Source organism: Solanum lycopersicum, chromosome 7, assembly GCF_036512215.1.
Source record: "Solanum lycopersicum chromosome 7, SLM_r2.1".
Classification (NCBI taxonomy): Eukaryota; Viridiplantae; Streptophyta; class Magnoliopsida; order Solanales; family Solanaceae; genus Solanum; species Solanum lycopersicum.
Window position 1 is genome coordinate 18,459,920 of NC_090806.1, and position 17,246 is coordinate 18,477,165.

Here is a 17,246-nt window from a genome sequence, read left to right on the forward strand (position 1 = left end):
CATAGTCCCCATATACTTCTTTTAAGAAAAATACTTCAAATTGCTTAACTTTGAAACTTAAGTCTTAAAAAAAATTAAAACGTTTGTGAAAGACTTTTCAAAAATTTTAAGAACTTTTCTAGACTTAACTCTTAACTTCTCTTTTACTTTGATCTTAACTGCTCTTGACTTAACTCTTAAGTGATCTTAACTTAACTCTTCACTAATCCTTGAATTCATTATGGATTCAAAGATTAAGATTTGTGTTTTGAAGAATCTCATGTTGTGTGATAACAATTTTTGATAGCTAAGCATGAGAAAAGATGGACAGTCAAGATTTGAAGGTGAGTGTGTGACGTGGAGGCATATTTAAATTCTCTTTCGTAAAACATCTTTTAAGGAAGGACATCTCGTGTCAGCTCTGGGATGCGGAGAACACTTTTTCAATTCTGGGAACAGATCACACGATGTGCTCCCATGCTAATATTTCACCCGTCAAAATTTCTTCTCCGTGTTTTTTCCCCAATTTACTAAAACTCGTTTTTTTTCTTAAATCTCTTTTAAACACAGATACACAAGAAATTTAATGAAGAACCTAACCTAAAATGACCATATAATGCGACATATCGAATTCAGGAAACTTCTCAACTCAAGCAATTCAAGAATAACATAGGAATTCAAGATGAAGGTATCAAGATCATCAATATTCTAATACTTCAAGGACAAATCCAAACATAAATAACATGCATTGAACATCGGAGAACTATCCTAAAGTTATGAGAGACTCACTTACCTTATAGGAATAATTCCTTAGCAAAAACGCCAACCTTCTTAATCGATCTTAATGAAATTGCCTAGTTTTCCTTCTTCATTTCTAGTGTCCTTTCTCCTTTGCCCTAGCAAGAAAATTCTAATTTTCTAAAAATGAAAAAGTCAGTCTTGACCCATATTAAAATCCTAGAAATGGAATAAAATAATTGGGTAGTGAAAAGACTATCTTTAAATCATAGATTTGGAAATTTCCTTAATCCTACAGCCTAACCTCAAAAAGGCGTAACTCACTCATATATACTTAAAATTGCAAAAACAATGGCGACGTTGGAAAGTTTTTCTAAGATCTTTCCAGCCATATTTGGCAGTTTCTCTAACTCATCCTGAGCAAGAATTAAGGTCGTTTGAAAATGGTAAAACTCACTTGAAAATGGAGACTTCGATGTCATTCTAGGCATGGATTGGTTACACTCATATTATGCCTCAGTCGATTGTAGAACTAGGATTGTTCGTTTTCAGTTTCCAGATGAACCAATCTTAGAATGGAAGGGAAGTGGCCTAGCGCCTATGGGTCGATTTATTTCTTACCTTATGGCCAGAAAGATGATATCTAAGGGTTATCTCTATCATATAGTCCGGGCTAAGGATTCTAGCCTTGAAACAACCATCTCTTGAGTCAGTTTCAGTAGTCTGTGAATTTTCAGAAGTATCTCCAAAAGATCTTCCTGGGGTTCCTCCCGAAAGGGAAATCGACTTTAGAATTGATCTACTTCCAGATACCCAGCCTATTTCTATTTCTCCTTACAGAATGGATCCAGCGGAGCTTAAGAAATTGAAAGAGCAGTTGAAAGACCTTCTAGATAAGGGTTTCATCAGACCTAGTATTTCACCATGGGGTGCACCAATATTGTTCGTAAAAAAGAAAGATGGTTCTCTCAGAATCTGCATTGACTATAGACAGTTGAACAAGGTCACAATCAAGAATAAGTATCCCATCCCCGGATTGATGACTTGTTTGATCAACTTGGGGGTGCTAGTCATTTCTCAAATATAGACCTCAGATCGGGTTATCATCAGCTCAGAGTTAGAGATAGTGACATTTCAAAAACAGCCTTCAGAACTCGGTATGGTCATTATGAATTTGTAGTTATGTCGTTTGGACTAACCAATGCTCTTGCAGCTTTCATGTATTTGATGAACAGAGTGTTCAAACAGTACTTAGACTTGTTCGTTATCATCTTCATTGATCATATCCTCATTTACTCTAGGAGTGAGGAAGAGCATGCAAGTTATTTTAGAGTTATTCTGCAGACTCTCAAAGATCGCTAGTTATTCGCTAATGTGAGTTTTGGTTGCAATCTGTTGCTTTCCTTGGTTAGATTGTATCTAGCGAAGGGATCCGCATAGATTCACAAAAAGTAAAAGCAGTGAAACAATGGACCATACCTACCTCTGCTATAGATATCAGAAGTTTCTTAGGTCTAGCAGGTTATTACAGAAGGTTCGCGGAAGGATTTTCATCCATAGCCTCACCATTGACTAGGATGACTTAGAAGATGGTCAAGTTCCAATGGTCAGATGATTGTGAGAAAATCTTCGCAGAATTGAAAAATAGATTTACTACAGCTCCTGTCTTGACTCTACGAGAGGGTTCATATGGTTATGTGATCTATTGCGATGCATCTAGACTTGGCTTTGGTTGTGTGTTGATGAAAAGAGATAAGGTTATATCTTATGCCTCTACAAAGATTAAGGTGCATGAGAATAACTATCAAACTCATGACCTCGATCTTGAAGCAGTGGTGTTTGAACTCAAGATATGGAGACACTACTTGTATGGTGTTCATGTAGATGTGTTCACCGATCATAAGAACCTTCAGTATGTGTTCACCCAGAAAGAGTTGAATCTTCACCAGAGGATATGGCTTGAGTTCGTTAAGGATTTTGATAAGATTTGAATCTTGGAAAGGCGAATGTAGTGGCCAATGCTCTTAGTAGATTATATATGGGGTAGTGTAGCCCATGTGTAGGAAAAAAGAAAGGAGCTAGTGAAGGATGTTCACAGGCTTGCTCGCTTGTGAGTTCTCCTTATAAGCATATCAGACTGCAGTGTAACAGTTCAGAATGGGGCCAAATCATCTTTGGTAGTGGAGGTTAAGGAAAATCAAGAGAGTGATCCGATCTTTCTTGAACTAAAGGGTGCAGTCAACAATCAAAGAGTAGAGGTTTTCTCCCAAGTGGGAGATGGTGTACTTCGCTACCAAGGTAGATTGTGTGTTCCTGATGTGGGAGAGTTTAGGTAGCATATTCTTGTAGAAGCTCATAACTCTTCTATTCATCCAGGTGCCATAAGATGTACCGCAATCTGCGGGAAGTCTATTTGTGGAAATGCATGAAGAGGGATATAGCAGACTTTGTGAGTAAGTGCCCCAATTGCCATCAAGTTAAGGTAGAACATCAGAAACCAGGAGGTATGACTCAAGAGATCGATATTCCTACTTGGAAGTGGGATGTAATCAATATGGATTTCATCACAGGTTTACCTCGTATTCGCAGACAGCATGACTCAATTTGGGTGATAGTTGATAGGATGACTAAGTCTTCTCGCTTTTTGGCGGTCAAGACTACATATTGTGAGGTTGCATGGGGTTACTTTGTCTATCATCTCTGATAGAAGTTCTCAATTTACCTCTCATTTCTGGAAGTCATTTCAAAAAGGTCTTGGTACTCAAGTTAACCTTAGTACATCATTTCATCCACAGGCGGATGGGCAGGAAGAGCGTACAACTCAGACCTTAGAGGATATGTTGAGAGCTTGTGTGATTGATTTCAAAGGTAGTTGGGATCATCACCTTCCTCTTATTGAGTTTTCCTACAACAATAGCCACCATTCCAGCATTTAGATGGCCCCTTATGAGGCTTTATATGGGCGTAGATGTAGATCTCTTGTTGGATTGTTTGAAGTAGGTGAAACAGCTTTGATAGCGCTATATTTAGTCCTTTATGCTATGGAGAAAGTGAAACTCATTAGAGATATACTTAAGACAGCCCAAAGTTGTCAGAAATCTTATGCAGATGTAAGGAGAAGGGAACTAAAGTTCCGAGTTGATGATTGGTTTTTTCTGAAAGTCTCACCTATGAAAGGGGTGATGAGATTTTGAAATAAAGGAAAGCTGATTCCTAGATATGTAGGCCATTACAAGATCTTGAAAAGGCTTGGCAAGGTGGAATATGAGTTAGAGTTCCTAGCAAAATTACCAGCAGTGCATCCGGTCTTCCACACCTCACTCTTGAAAAAGTGTGTGGGTGACCCAGCCTCTATAGTGTCATTAGTGAGTGTGGTGATGAGGATAGTCTTTCTTATGAGGATGTACCAGTTGAGACTCTTGATCGTCAGGTTAGAAGGTTGAGAAAAAAGATGTCGCTTCAGTCAAGGTTTTGTGGAGGAGTCCGTCTGTATAGGGAGCTACTTGGGAAGCAGAAGAAGCCATGAAAGCCAAGTATCCTTACCTTTTTCCTTCCGATTCTACTCCAGCTTGAGGTAATAGTTCCTGTTCAGTTTTACAGTCATTCATGCGTAAATTCAATTTTTAAATCATGTTCCCTCAGTTTTTACTTTAATTTTAGCGTAATTGCATGTACTCAGAACTCAATTCGGTTAGAACTCAGTTCTCAGTGTTAGTAGTGGGGTTTGCATCTCTCTCCCTCCATTTCAGCGAGTTTAGTCTTCATTCAAGGACGAATGTTCCCAAGGGGGACATAATGTAACACCCAGTAGCCAGAACAGACCAAAAATTAGTTTTTCAAAAAAATCTGCAGGTGCTACCAATGGTGGCATTGACGAACCATCGACTGAACCATGGTCCGTCCTGCACAACCGTCGATAGGATCAAAACCTCCCAAAAATTTTAGCCTAGAAAAATTGGTTATGTCTTGGACGACGGACGGACTTACGGTCCGTAGGTCAAATGATGTTCGGTAGTCTGTGACTGTCGATCTAGACTCCCTTCAACCACTCTCTAACAAAAGCTATGGATTACCAGGATGTTCGCAGGTGGACCTACGATCCGCAGGTGAAAAATTTAAAGCTAGTAAAGGGGAAATGCAGTTGGGTCAACTTAAAATGATCATAACTCTTAGAAAAAATGAATTAGGTCTTCCATGATCTACCAACAGATAGATAATTGCATAATCTTTCCATAGCCACTGACCTTGCTAAAATCAGACCTCTATGGAAAACGTTATGCCCATTTTAGTAAAGGCCTGTTGAATAGGTCCCCATGACGGGGCGTCGGGCGCACGACGGACTGTCAGTCCTGGCCGTCGTGAAGCCTGACAGCAGCCTTCCCAGGGGTCTTTTTGACCTTTCCCATACCGTTTAAACCCTAAGTTACGTCGTTTTGACCCTAAATCATAAGATTTTAGTCTGTTTAAGCCTAGAAACATAATTAAAACATATCCAAGTCATATCATTAAATCAAAAATTAAGAAATTAGAAGCAAGAGAGGAGAAAAAAACTCAAGAACCATAGTTCAAGAACGCCACAAGCTCCAGCAGTTCCAGCTTCAAAACTTAAGTATTTTTCAATGGATTTCATCACCAGGTATGTGGGATTTCACTAGTGGGTTCCTTTCACCCATTGGATTCTTAGTTTCAGTCAGTTCTTGATTCTCTTATCATGTTTAAACCTAGGGTTTCTAGAACTTTCATGTAACTTCATGAATTTATTAAATATATATATGTTCCAAATCAGATTGTCATGTTATTACTCAGATTATCGCATGAATTTCTGAACCCTACCTTTGTATTTCTTTAGTTCTTGAATTACACATGCTAGGTCATATATTTCAGACACTTCAGATATATATATACATGCCTCAGTTATAAATGCATAATTACCAGATTAATTGTTGCATTCTCAGTTTTCATGTTCAGTTTTGAGCTATCCAATATTTACAGCAATTTGATATAATCAGTTAATTTACAGAATTCATTGGGAGTAGCATAATACCAAGTTGGACTAGGGTTTTGCATAGCCAATAGTCCCAGAACAACTAGCCTAGTAGGTTGTAAGTCCCCTCTTTGGGCAATCAGTTTAGTGATCACGCTAGCATGCCTTTATACCTCTGGCAGGGTATATTTGGTCCTCTCAATGGGGCGTATCATCGGACTCAACATTTAGCTCATGTGGTTTTACTATGAGTTATTAGTAGCTGCCACAGTTCAGTTAGATTCTGTGCATTGACCATTTATCAGTATATTCAGCTTAGTATTGAGTCAAAATTTCTTTTGTGTTAAACTCATTGTTTTCAAATATCTCTGTTATAGAATATGGGTATTCCCCATCATCTCATTTTAAGTATGATGTAGCTTCTGCAATAGTTTATTATCTTTAGTATACTCATGATCATTCCAACAAGGTTAGCTTGGGATCACTTGTGGTCCTAGGTTCCGTGTCCGCGTCTCGAGGGTAGCTCGGGGCGTGACATTTTATGCTTCTGTTTTTGTATATAATATTATTATATTGATCCTTTCAGTTAACTATTATAAGAGCCTAAATTTAATTCAATCAAATTCATATATTAAATGCACAATTTCTTAGTGATGCACCCATTGTCTAGGAATTTTTGATACGCCTCTGCCCTCTGATTCTAGATCAAGTAAAATTAGAACATAAAAAATTTTCTAAATGTAATTCATATTCATCCAAGGGAAACCGTGCTTCCATATTGTAGGTAGACACAGAACGAAACAAATTAGCAAAATTAGTGCTCCAATTTATTCTCTTGGTTGAATGTTAGGCTACGTACACTACATATTAACAAATCTACATATCAGTCCATAAATCTGGCCAACCTGGAATCATGCTCACTTATGTTTATGCTAGATTGGAAGGAGTACCAAAAAGTAAATATTGAGTTTTTATGAGGTAGTGAGACCAACTAGGGTATACATGTTCCCCACAAGTTCATAACGTCGTATTTCTATCAATAGAAATTCTTCCCTAGTGTTTTGCATGTAAAGTGGTAAGACATTTGTCTCTAAATTCTTGATCTGGCATTTAATGAATTTCACCCCGTACCTTTATCCCGCTACGTGTATATAATCTACTATCTCTTACTTTTACCTCATATTAGACATCATAATCGATGTATTGCTCAGTTATTACTTCGCACCAATCGACACTAGCCTATTAGATAGTATCACACTTAATCTATGTTGATAATTATTTTCTTATTCCTACTTCCTTTAGTCCGTAAAGTAGTAACAAGGCAGTTCTAATGCGTGCACTAGTTAAAAAGACTTCTAAGCGAAAGATTTATCAATACATGCAAGAACCTATTTGAGAACTGCTTATTTACTAGGTTTACTTTGTTAATTACCCGTGGTTACCATAACCATAGTTGTGGATTTAGTTACCCATGCAAGAAAGATCACATTTCATGGTTTTGAAGAATTCATGAACTTACTTACACACAAGAATAAACCCAAAAATTTAACTTGAAATTGCAAGAAAATCCTTCAACACGAATTCAGAAATTAATTAATTGTTAAAAGTTTGTAAACAATAATCTCCAACACAAAATAGAACAATACCAACAATATCTAACACCAAAAATGAGGTTTTAATCCCTTATTTTATAGAAACCATAGTCAAAAATAAAAAGAAATTGAAATAAGGAAAGTTTTTTCAAGAAACGCGGCTTAAATAAACGACCTCACTGACGGACTTTCGACTGCTTGCGTCAGTCCATTCTTGGAATAGTTTTTGTTCACCAGATATCACCTTCTTTGTATCAATAAATAGACCAGTAGTACGGTCCGTTTGATCTATCTATGCCCCGTATATGCTCCTCCGACTTTCCACACTACGAATTTTAAAGAAGTTAGGTACTAGAACCTTCTCTGAACCAATCATCTGTTAACCAGTACGATCTATCAATCAATCGACACACCTTCGTTTACCCACGTGGTTCCACACTTAGTCTAATTTCCCAATCTTCACCCTTAGCCTTGAAATGCCATCGACTGTCACCACCTACAGTCCGTCAGTGAGATGACAGACCGTTGATAGCCTTCGTAGGTAGAAAATTTCCACTTTCTTCTAGCTGCCTTATGTGTTTTCAACCTGGACATCTTTCTTGCAAAACAAGTGAAAAAACTCATTAAAACTACTAGAAAAAGTCTCTAGACACACACAACTCTTAAGCAAAATGCATCAAAAACACGGTGTTACCATGGTACATCAACTCTTAACTTAAATTAGTTGTTTGTCGTCAAGTGACACACTATGGCCCTAAATGACATTTTCAAAGAAGCATGCACTTTTGATATCTAGCAACCACATGACTATCAATCCCAATTCTTTCTCGATTGAGTGCAGTTTTACGCTTTTAGGCTCGACAAGCTAAATCATGTGAATCACATCATGACACAAATTCAGCATGCAATAGACACTTCTATTGTTTTTCCTCTCACAAAGGTACCAACTTTCTCATGATGAAACTAGAGCCCTCACTTCAAAAGAAATCCTCATTTTTCACATAGTAATTATGCATTTTGGGTTACAAGGATCTTTGTTTCAACACTCGCACTAAAGAACAAGTTCAAATAAAGTTAGTACTTAACGCCATAGGATTTCCCTATTTTTGCTAGTTAGGTTCACCACACTAGATTCTAGAATCACGGTAGGACTTTCTTGGCTTTTAATGAGGATCAGGGTTAGGTGTGGTACATTTGGGTACATATAGTGACTTTCTTCCCTCCTTGACATTATCTCTAAGCTCTCTACCTCTTTTTATTGGTTTTGACCCCTTATTTGTTTTTCTCACAATAGCCACCCTAAACTCATGGTTTTTCCACGGGTTAAGGTACACAATACCGAAGTCGGGCAAGCGCCAAAAAGTGGTCATTTCACGCATTAGCCACCCTCGACATAGGATTTTGTCCTAAGTTGAGATGCACATTTCCAAGGAGGGAATGGGGCCAAAACATTAGACCCTAGGAATGTGAGTTGGTGAATGAATGAAATTTGTCTATTAAAGGCTAAATAGATTTTGATCAAAAGGATTGTTATTTCATTTGGTCAACTTTCTAGAGTTGATTTATGTTGGAGGACTAACCGGGAAAGTTCTAGCTAGGAACCAACTATTTGAACACTTGAATCCTATTCATGGTAGAACAACAATGGACGGGGTAACATTTTTATTAGCCACCCTACTTTGATTGTCATGTATCTATACTTGTAATCACTCAGACATGTCGGTTCAACATAAATTTAAGTAGTCTCTTGGGGAAAAAGAATACAGGCAAGAAAACCTCAAGAGAGGATTGTGAGTTTGGTTACTCAGGCTTAACCCTAGCAATCACTTTCCATTTACCCCACCCCCAACAAAAACAACTTGCAATTATTCCCAATGACTTAAAAAATTAAAGACTTAGGGTGGTAGGTGAAGAAAACTTGTGGCGCATAGCGCCGAATAACTCTCAACAAGTGGGTGGGTCTGGTTTCCTGGAACCCGCAAGATCATCACTTGGGCCACCCTCATTAGTGCCTATATTAACATTCCCACCATAAATAGTGCTCCTCTTGTTGCTCGCTGGCACAGATTTGGATGCCCCAGCATCCATCTCTAATGCACTCATCTATCGTAGCTCCTCATCAACTAAATATATTCTCCTAGCCTGATCCAGCTCCGTCTACTCTCTCTTTCCTGCACAGGCCTCATCACCGGCTTCAGTGGTGTGGGTGGAGCGGTGCCTCTTGTTACCACCTTGGTGCTCGGTCTGTGGCTTAACAGGGACCTTGAACAAGGCCTATGAACCATGTTCTCTACTAGCTTAACGGGAGCACTCTCCGACTCAGTCCTCCACATCTCCAAGATTGCATCAACATCAACTCGAATACTTTCAAGCTAAGCTTGAACAATAGTGAGGTCAGTGGTAGGGGTTGGTCATGATAGAAAAACAGCTCAAAGGCATCAAAGTGTTTGTGAACCACCTGAATTTTTTGCTCTGCTTGCTTAGCCACCCGCTTTTCTATGTAGTCCTATGCCTCAACAATGGACTTTTGCAATCATGGATGAATTTGATGGTGTAGAGTGGCCATCTGTGCCTCTAACTTCTAGACTCGAGCTAGAGGAACTAATGCTCCAGATAGTGGTGCTCCTAGCATAAACGGAATTAGGTGTCCCATGACCTATGATATGATATATAATTGAATCGTCTTTCCAACGCCACTAAGTACTCTAAAATCCTATCTCCGAATAAAAAGTTATGCTCATTTCAGTGAAGCCATGTCATGTAGAATTGACCTACGACCCAATCTATGGACAGTAATTAACCTATGGCTCGTATGTCATGTATGTTAGTCACATTGACAACAATTATGATGTTTTAGTTAGGATAGGCTTAGAAATATAAATAGAACTTACATAAGTCAAATCATTACTCAAAACATTGAAAAATAGAAGCAATAGAGGAGAAAAAAGGCGACCAGCCTAGCTTCAAGAAGTCAGCAAGACTCCATCAATTCGAGGACTAAAATTGAAATATTCATTGTGGTTTTCATCACCAGGTATTTGGAATTTTACTAGTGGTTTCTTTCACCTATTAGGTCCCTAGTTTTCAGTCACCTTCTTGGTTCCCTTATTATGACTAGACCTAGGGTTTCTTAAATGTTACAATTGCTGGGTTCTTAGTGGTCAGACTTATGCAAATCAGATTAGTATATAATTATTCAAGTTATTGCATGAATTCTAGAACCCTAGCTATATATTTCTTTAGTTCTTGATTTATGCATGCTAGGTTAGATATATCAGTTATTCAATTCTACATGCGTCAAATATTAATACATCATTATCAAATTAATTGTTGCATTCTCCGTTTTGCTTGTTCAATTTTGAGCTATCCAGTATTATAGATACTCAGCCATAATGTGTTGCATACTAAATTCATTGGGAGTAATAACGAGTTGGATTAGGATTTAGCATACCCAAATAGTCCTAGAACTACTAGCCACATAGGTTGTAAGTCCCCTCTATGGGCATCGCTGTAATAATCATGCTAGCATGCGTCTATACCTCTGGCAGGGTATATATGGTCCTCTCAATGGGGCATATACATCAAACTCCACATTTAGCTCATGTGGTTTTCTAGTCGGTTATTAGTATCTTCCGCAGTTTAGTTAGACTCTATTGCATTGACCATATTTATAGTTTAGTCAGCATGTTATATATGTGGTGCTTGCATAGGTGCAAGTTCTCAACATCTAGATAACGCTTAGATAGATTCCTGATCTCCAATTTAGCAGAAACAGTGGTGAGTCCTCATCCTCCGAGGACAATAGTCATGAGTTGCTTCTCAATATTTTTATTCCTTTAGCTTCAATTTTTGTAGACTTGGCTAACATTTCTAGTAAATTAGAGGCTATTTTCAGACATGGTTATATTTAACTAAGAATTGAGTTAGTATCTTCTTTGTAGTGAACTCATCAATATTTCATTTATCTCAATTATATTATATGAGTATTCCCATCCTTTCATTTTATGACTTAGCTTATGCATCAGTTTATTATATTTGGTATGCTCATGAATTAGTTTGGTATCACTTATGGTCCTAGGTACCGTGTCCGCGTCTCCGGAGTAGCTTGGAGCGTGACACACACTTTCTCTACTTCTCAACTTTTAATAATAAAACCAGGCATATTACTAATCAATAGCATCTCTTGGATCTTTAATTACAACTTACCACATTACCTCTCGTTTTGAGCTCAAATCTTTCAACAAATGAAACATACCCGGTTTACTCAACCTCACAATGTAACCATATATAATTTACCATAGCACTTATCAATTTAGGAACAATGTATCATTTCCCAATCCCAACAATACACATATACTGGACAATATTCCTCTCACTGAACCTAAACCAGAGTTGTTAGTGTATCGGTATGTGGTACTCGATCCAATGTTTATGCCTGAACATGAAAACTGATCCCATATTTATGTAGGAATATTGCAACCGATCCAAGCTAGTGTGTTCCAAACATAACACCCGATCTATTCAACAAGCCATTATTACAAGCACGAGCATTTTCTCAAAATCACACGATCACGTCATTATTCATGGCATACAACGTTCCTCTATCTTTATTACAACTAGTGTGATCGCAGATGCAACATTCCCATACATACAAGCATCATAATAAATCCAGAAAAAGCCTAAACCAACAATCTTGAAATTACAACCATCACCTAGCCCTAACTCTAGGGAAAGGTTATCCTCTTTATGATACACGTCCTACAAAACTACGTGAATAACAACCATAATCATCTCTTAATTTGGAGCACGAAGGCCTAAGCATGAATTCTACTAACAATTTGCATTAAACTACATAGATAGCAAAAGTTTATAACTACTCAATAATAAACCTATCCTACCAGGGCACGAAGAATTCACAGAGGATTATAGATGAATGTCTGGTATCCGAATGACAAGACAATGATCTTGACAAGAATCCACAGTCCATTGATCTACTTATGCTACACGTCTCCTCCTTCCTTCCTTTAAAAGATTAGAGTAAAATTTGGAGTTTATAGGGTGGTTTATGTCTAAATTATGTGTTTTAAGAATAAGGGGAAAAATATAATTTCAGTTATTTATATTCTCTCTCCTATCCCGCTCTACGCCAGCTTCCCCGCTGTGGAGTTGCCTCCCTAGTGATATGTGGCCCACCCTGGCGGGACAAAGGCCCTAGTATTTTCCTGAAGTCTTGTTTCCCTAAATAAAAATGGTTTGGGTAGTTACAATGGATATTTATTTACCCTTCGTTCTTCTCCGAACGACTAGAGCATGGATGATCACACGCCTTATTTAAGAGTACTTCTAAACTAACGAATTTGACCATTATAGAAACCACGATGGGTGGTGATTTTTTAAGTATTTGACACACAAAAGTACTATACCCTAGATACCATATGTATTAGGAGTAATATACAATAAAAAAGCATCCAATTTTCACAGCCTGACCCCACCGATGCGGCAGCTCTTTTGTTGTGGCAAGAAATCTCCCATTCTAACAGGAGTTAAAAAGTAGTAAAGGAGAAACGAGGAATCGTTTCCTCAGTACAACCCTTTTCTCACTCAATACTCTCAAAATCCTCTCAAATACCTCACTCTGAATTTCAAACTCAAGGTAATTCTCTTGTTTCTTATTCTCTTTACATCGACACTTGCTTAATAATTGCATGCTACTATTAAATCGATTATAAATGATTTTTTGGAGGGTAGTCACTTGAAAATGAGCATAGGTTGCATTTTGATATAAAATCATACCATGGGCACTTTCCTTACGTCCCTAATGTCTCACCGATGTTCTGGGAATAAGGATTTTGTAATAATACAGTCGAACTGGTAGAAAATTGGTGGGTGAAGTTGAAGGTTCTCTTGATAGAAAACTCGGATTAGGGAACTATTTAGGTTTTTTTATGAAATAATTGCATATTTAGGTTCTAGAGAAGTTAATATACTCTGATATGCTAAAAATCTATCAAAACGGGGATTTTGGGAGGAAGAGGCTCCATGATTGTGCCAATTGTTCATCATAGATAAAGGCCTCTTTGGCAACCTTTATCCCTCTATGGAAACCTCCATCATCCCCCAAGCGGGATTTTGGTTGTTGTGGAGGATATAGGGAAACAATAGCCTACAATCCCTTTTTTTAAGATAGAAATTTTATTTTTATTTGCCTAGCTAATGTGCAGTCCCATAGAGTTCTAATGTATATTTTTAACATTTGCAGGTTTCTCTAAATGATTGGTGCTAACGAGGACAATCAACATTTTCTTCAATTGCCTGATGTTTCTAGTTCGGTGAGGCATCATGATTAGCGGAATAACAAAATTTGTTGTGGGAGGGGATTTGTTTTACATAAGCTAGTGGAGAATGTTCCCTGCCTTCTATGCTTGCCTTATCGAGTTCAAATGCGCTCCATTGACAAAGGGTCCCCCTACCGCAAAGGCGTACTGGGTAAGGGAGTTATATGTTATCCTACCCATCGTCTCGTGGGACGGTCCCTATCCTACCATTTGTATCCAGGGGTCAACATCCCTCTGAATGATAATGTCATTAATAAGGTACTAAAGGTGCTCGAGGTCTTAAGAAAGGAGTACGAGTCCAAATTGAGAGAGATGGATCAAGGTTGGTTGAGGGATACTTTAGTGGAGCCTACATGTCGGGACAAAATCTATTGGCCTACTGTTGAGGGTATCACTAGTACAGGAAGGTCAGTGTATGCTAAGAGATGCTTCACTTGGTTACTAAGAGGATGAGCCCATCAGGCAATTATACTAACATTACGTTCACATGATCTTTGGTGGTGGCATGTGTGGTGTATGGTATAAAGCTGAATGTAGGGGCACAAATTATTTCGGAGTGGAAGATTTTCTACTGAAAGATACAAAAAATCCTTCTTCCTACCCAGACTCACTATGTTGTGCAAGCAGGTGGGTTTCCCCTTTTAGATGTCGATGAGGTACATCCTATGGATCCCCTTCACCCTCTTTTGGTTAGACAAGGTTCTACTTCTAAGAGAAAGACAAGAAGGATTGTATCCATCACCTAATAGGCGGAGGTGGGGAGGACGATGAGGGAGGTGATAATTTGCGTTCCACCCAGTCCCAACTGCCACTCTCAGGTGCATAGGTCGAGGAGGACTGGTGGTTGTACAGAAGATGTTGGGGTGCTTCTTTGCTGACACCACTCTGGTTCCACCCGACACTGCCATAGAGAATGAGATGTTCCATCGCGAGCTATGTCATAAGAGTATCAAGGGTCTAGAGAGGGATCATCTGCTGGTCTAGATATGGAGAATTGTGAAGATAATTATTACTCGTGTCACCCCTGAACAGGAAATTCTGCGGACCTAGAGAGGAGATTTCTAGCACTTCACATTCATTGATGAGACCGTGAACGATCCAGTCCCCTCCCCCCCCCCCAAGAGGATCTAGACTCAAATGTTAACACCTCCCATCCCAGAGTTCTTGATTTGGTTTTCGCCCTTCTTGGTCTTGTAATGAACAATACATTCTGTTCGTTTTCCATTATATTTTTGTAAGCACATGGATGCTGGGTTTTATTTCTGTAGATTTTTGCAGCTGATTATTATTTTTTAGGTGTTTATATTTCAATTTGATTGTTGTGCACGCATTGAATTTTAAGGGATTAGTTCGGAGACAATTATGTCACAACCCAAGTCTACACCCTAGATGTGGTTGACACTCGAAGACCATTGTTGGTCCCCAGGCAAATCCTCATCCAGGCTAATTATAAGCAAAGACTAAATCAAGCATATATATCTTAAAACTTGATAAATAATCATGAAACTAAAATACAAAACTTTAACTCAAATAAAAAACTCTAAATAAAATAATTTATTCAACTTGCCATAAAATAGGCAACTTATGTCTTTAGAAAAATTAACAAAATAAATTATACAGACTTCCCGACTATAGTGACTATCTATGTAGCCTCTAAATGACAAATATGGATGTCTGGACAAGACCCATAACATTCTGAAACAAGGAGGCTCACCATCGCTAGCTCGAACTCACAGATGTATCAACAAAGCTCATGTTCATTATCCTAAATACATGTGTTTTCATCATAAAATGATGCAAGGTAAATGGGTCTATACGTGGAAAGTATGAGTATGAGGGGAATTCAAAAGCACAAACATAAGCTTGAACTTGATAAAAACAAACATACTTTACCTTGTGTCAACTCACTTCAACTAAATGCAACTCAAGAATAAAATACACAACTAAAAATTAGATACTCCACACAAAGACTAGATACTCAACTCAAATATTAGATATTCGACTATAGGTACTCAACTCTGGATATTAAACTCAATGTCAAGCAACAATACACATGCAATATATGCAATACTTTTAAAACGATAAAAAGCAACTAAACGTATAAAAGAGTATAATAACAAATCAATTTATATATAATATAATATAATCTAATTTTGTGAAAGTTTCTCTAATTTAAAACCTACTATGAGCCTAAGTGATGATACAATGTTTTGCCCATGCTGCCAAAACTTTTCTATACTTTGTCGTTATCTTGAACATCTTATCTAAGTGAATCCACTATTCTGTGCTCAAAACACATAAAGACTCATCTAAAAATAATGATTTTGTACTACACATGATGGATACATGGTGTATGGAGATTTGAGTTTTTCGAATTCGCATCCCCATTTTGGTGCTCAATACTACTCTCAAAATATATTTATCTCATATGTTTCTAAAAAATATAATTCTTTCTTTGGTTTGAGATAATAACTCAAAACTTAGCTTAAAATTTCTCTTGGAATCGATGTTGTCTTTCTTGCTCAAATGTGAAATTTTTTTTAAATTCTGTGGGAATACATAGTCCTATATACTTGTTTGAAGAAAATGAATTCAATCTTTACTCTATAGTCAACTCAATGCTTATGTATTAAAACAAAGTTAAAAAGTTTATAAAAACTACTTAAAATATGTTTCATGTAGAATTATGGACGTGAACGACTCAATTAAAGGTTTTGAATAACCATAGATAGAACTCAATACTCTGAACTCAAGAACTTCAATGATAGTACTAATTTCAAGAATTCTCTACGCAGAGGGTTCATGCTTAATTATGAACGTAAACTACTCAACTCAAAGACACAAAGATACTTCAAATCTCAAGAATGTATGACTTATAAAGTTCATAAGGAATTATGGCCGTGAATAATTAAACTAAAGGAATTTATAGGTAACATACAATAGTACCATGATTAGAAATATAATCTCAAAGGGGATTAGGAACTCAATACTCAAGACTTAGAACTTGAAGATCCTACTCCTCTCAATGGTACTCAACTTATAGAGTTCATGAGGAATATATGAGCAAGAATGACTCGACACAAGAATCTATGAAACAATGGGGAACTGTTGAATACAACTCTTCCCATCCTCATACTTACTTGCTCAAAACATATCTTAATTTAATAGTTGCTCGCAAAGAATTCACAATTGAACTCAAAGGCTTTATTGAACTCGACTTTTAACTCTCACTCGAATATGAATTATGAGTTTAAGGGTTATGGTCCATGATGTGAAGGTTCTTATAGTAATTATAATGTAAATTCATGAATACATTCCCTCACTCTCATGCTACCTTACTCAAGTCTTGAAACAAGTTGTTAGAATTTGTGAAGGACTCCTCAAAAGATCAAAGGTACAATCGTAAAAGACTCGAAAGAATGCTCAAGACTTAACTCTTAGTTCTACCTAGAATGTGAATTATGAATTCAAGGTTATTATTCGTAGTAGGAAATATATCTTGATGTTTAGGAGTGTCTTTTAGATAGCTAAACATGAAAAAACGATCACAAAATCACTATTTTGAAGTAAGCCCGCGAAACGGAGATGCATTTTAATATTTGGTCTCTAATAAACTTT

The 17,246-nt window shown here is 37.4% G+C and overlaps 1 protein-coding gene across 1 annotated transcript; it reads left to right on the forward strand.

The window, feature by feature from the left end:
- The first annotated feature begins 302 nt into the window (after positions 1-302).
- Positions 303-4,243, forward strand: LOC138337345 (uncharacterized). Its single transcript, XM_069287254.1, has 10 exons — positions 303-323; positions 1,385-1,720; positions 2,130-2,238; positions 2,353-2,680; positions 2,861-3,049; positions 3,094-3,170; positions 3,288-3,388; positions 3,513-3,585; positions 3,718-3,865; positions 4,066-4,243. Exons 1-10 carry the CDS (start codon positions 303-305, stop codon positions 4,241-4,243), a joined length of 1,560 nt encoding a protein of 519 aa, XP_069143355.1.
- The last annotated feature ends 13,003 nt before the right edge of the window (positions 4,244-17,246 follow it).

Excerpts from the sequence above, each read along its gene's own strand:
- LOC138337345 (XM_069287254.1), top strand. The coding sequence starts at position 303 with ATGGACAGTCAAGATTTGAAG. Across the intron at positions 1,721-2,129 it reads ACTATAGACAGTTGAACAAG|ATTGTATCTAGCGAAGGGAT; the intron begins GTCACAATCAAG and ends TTCCTTGGTTAG. Across the intron at positions 3,050-3,093 it reads CCTGATGTGGGAGAGTTTAG|GTGCCATAAGATGTACCGCA; the intron begins GTAGCATATTCT and ends CTATTCATCCAG.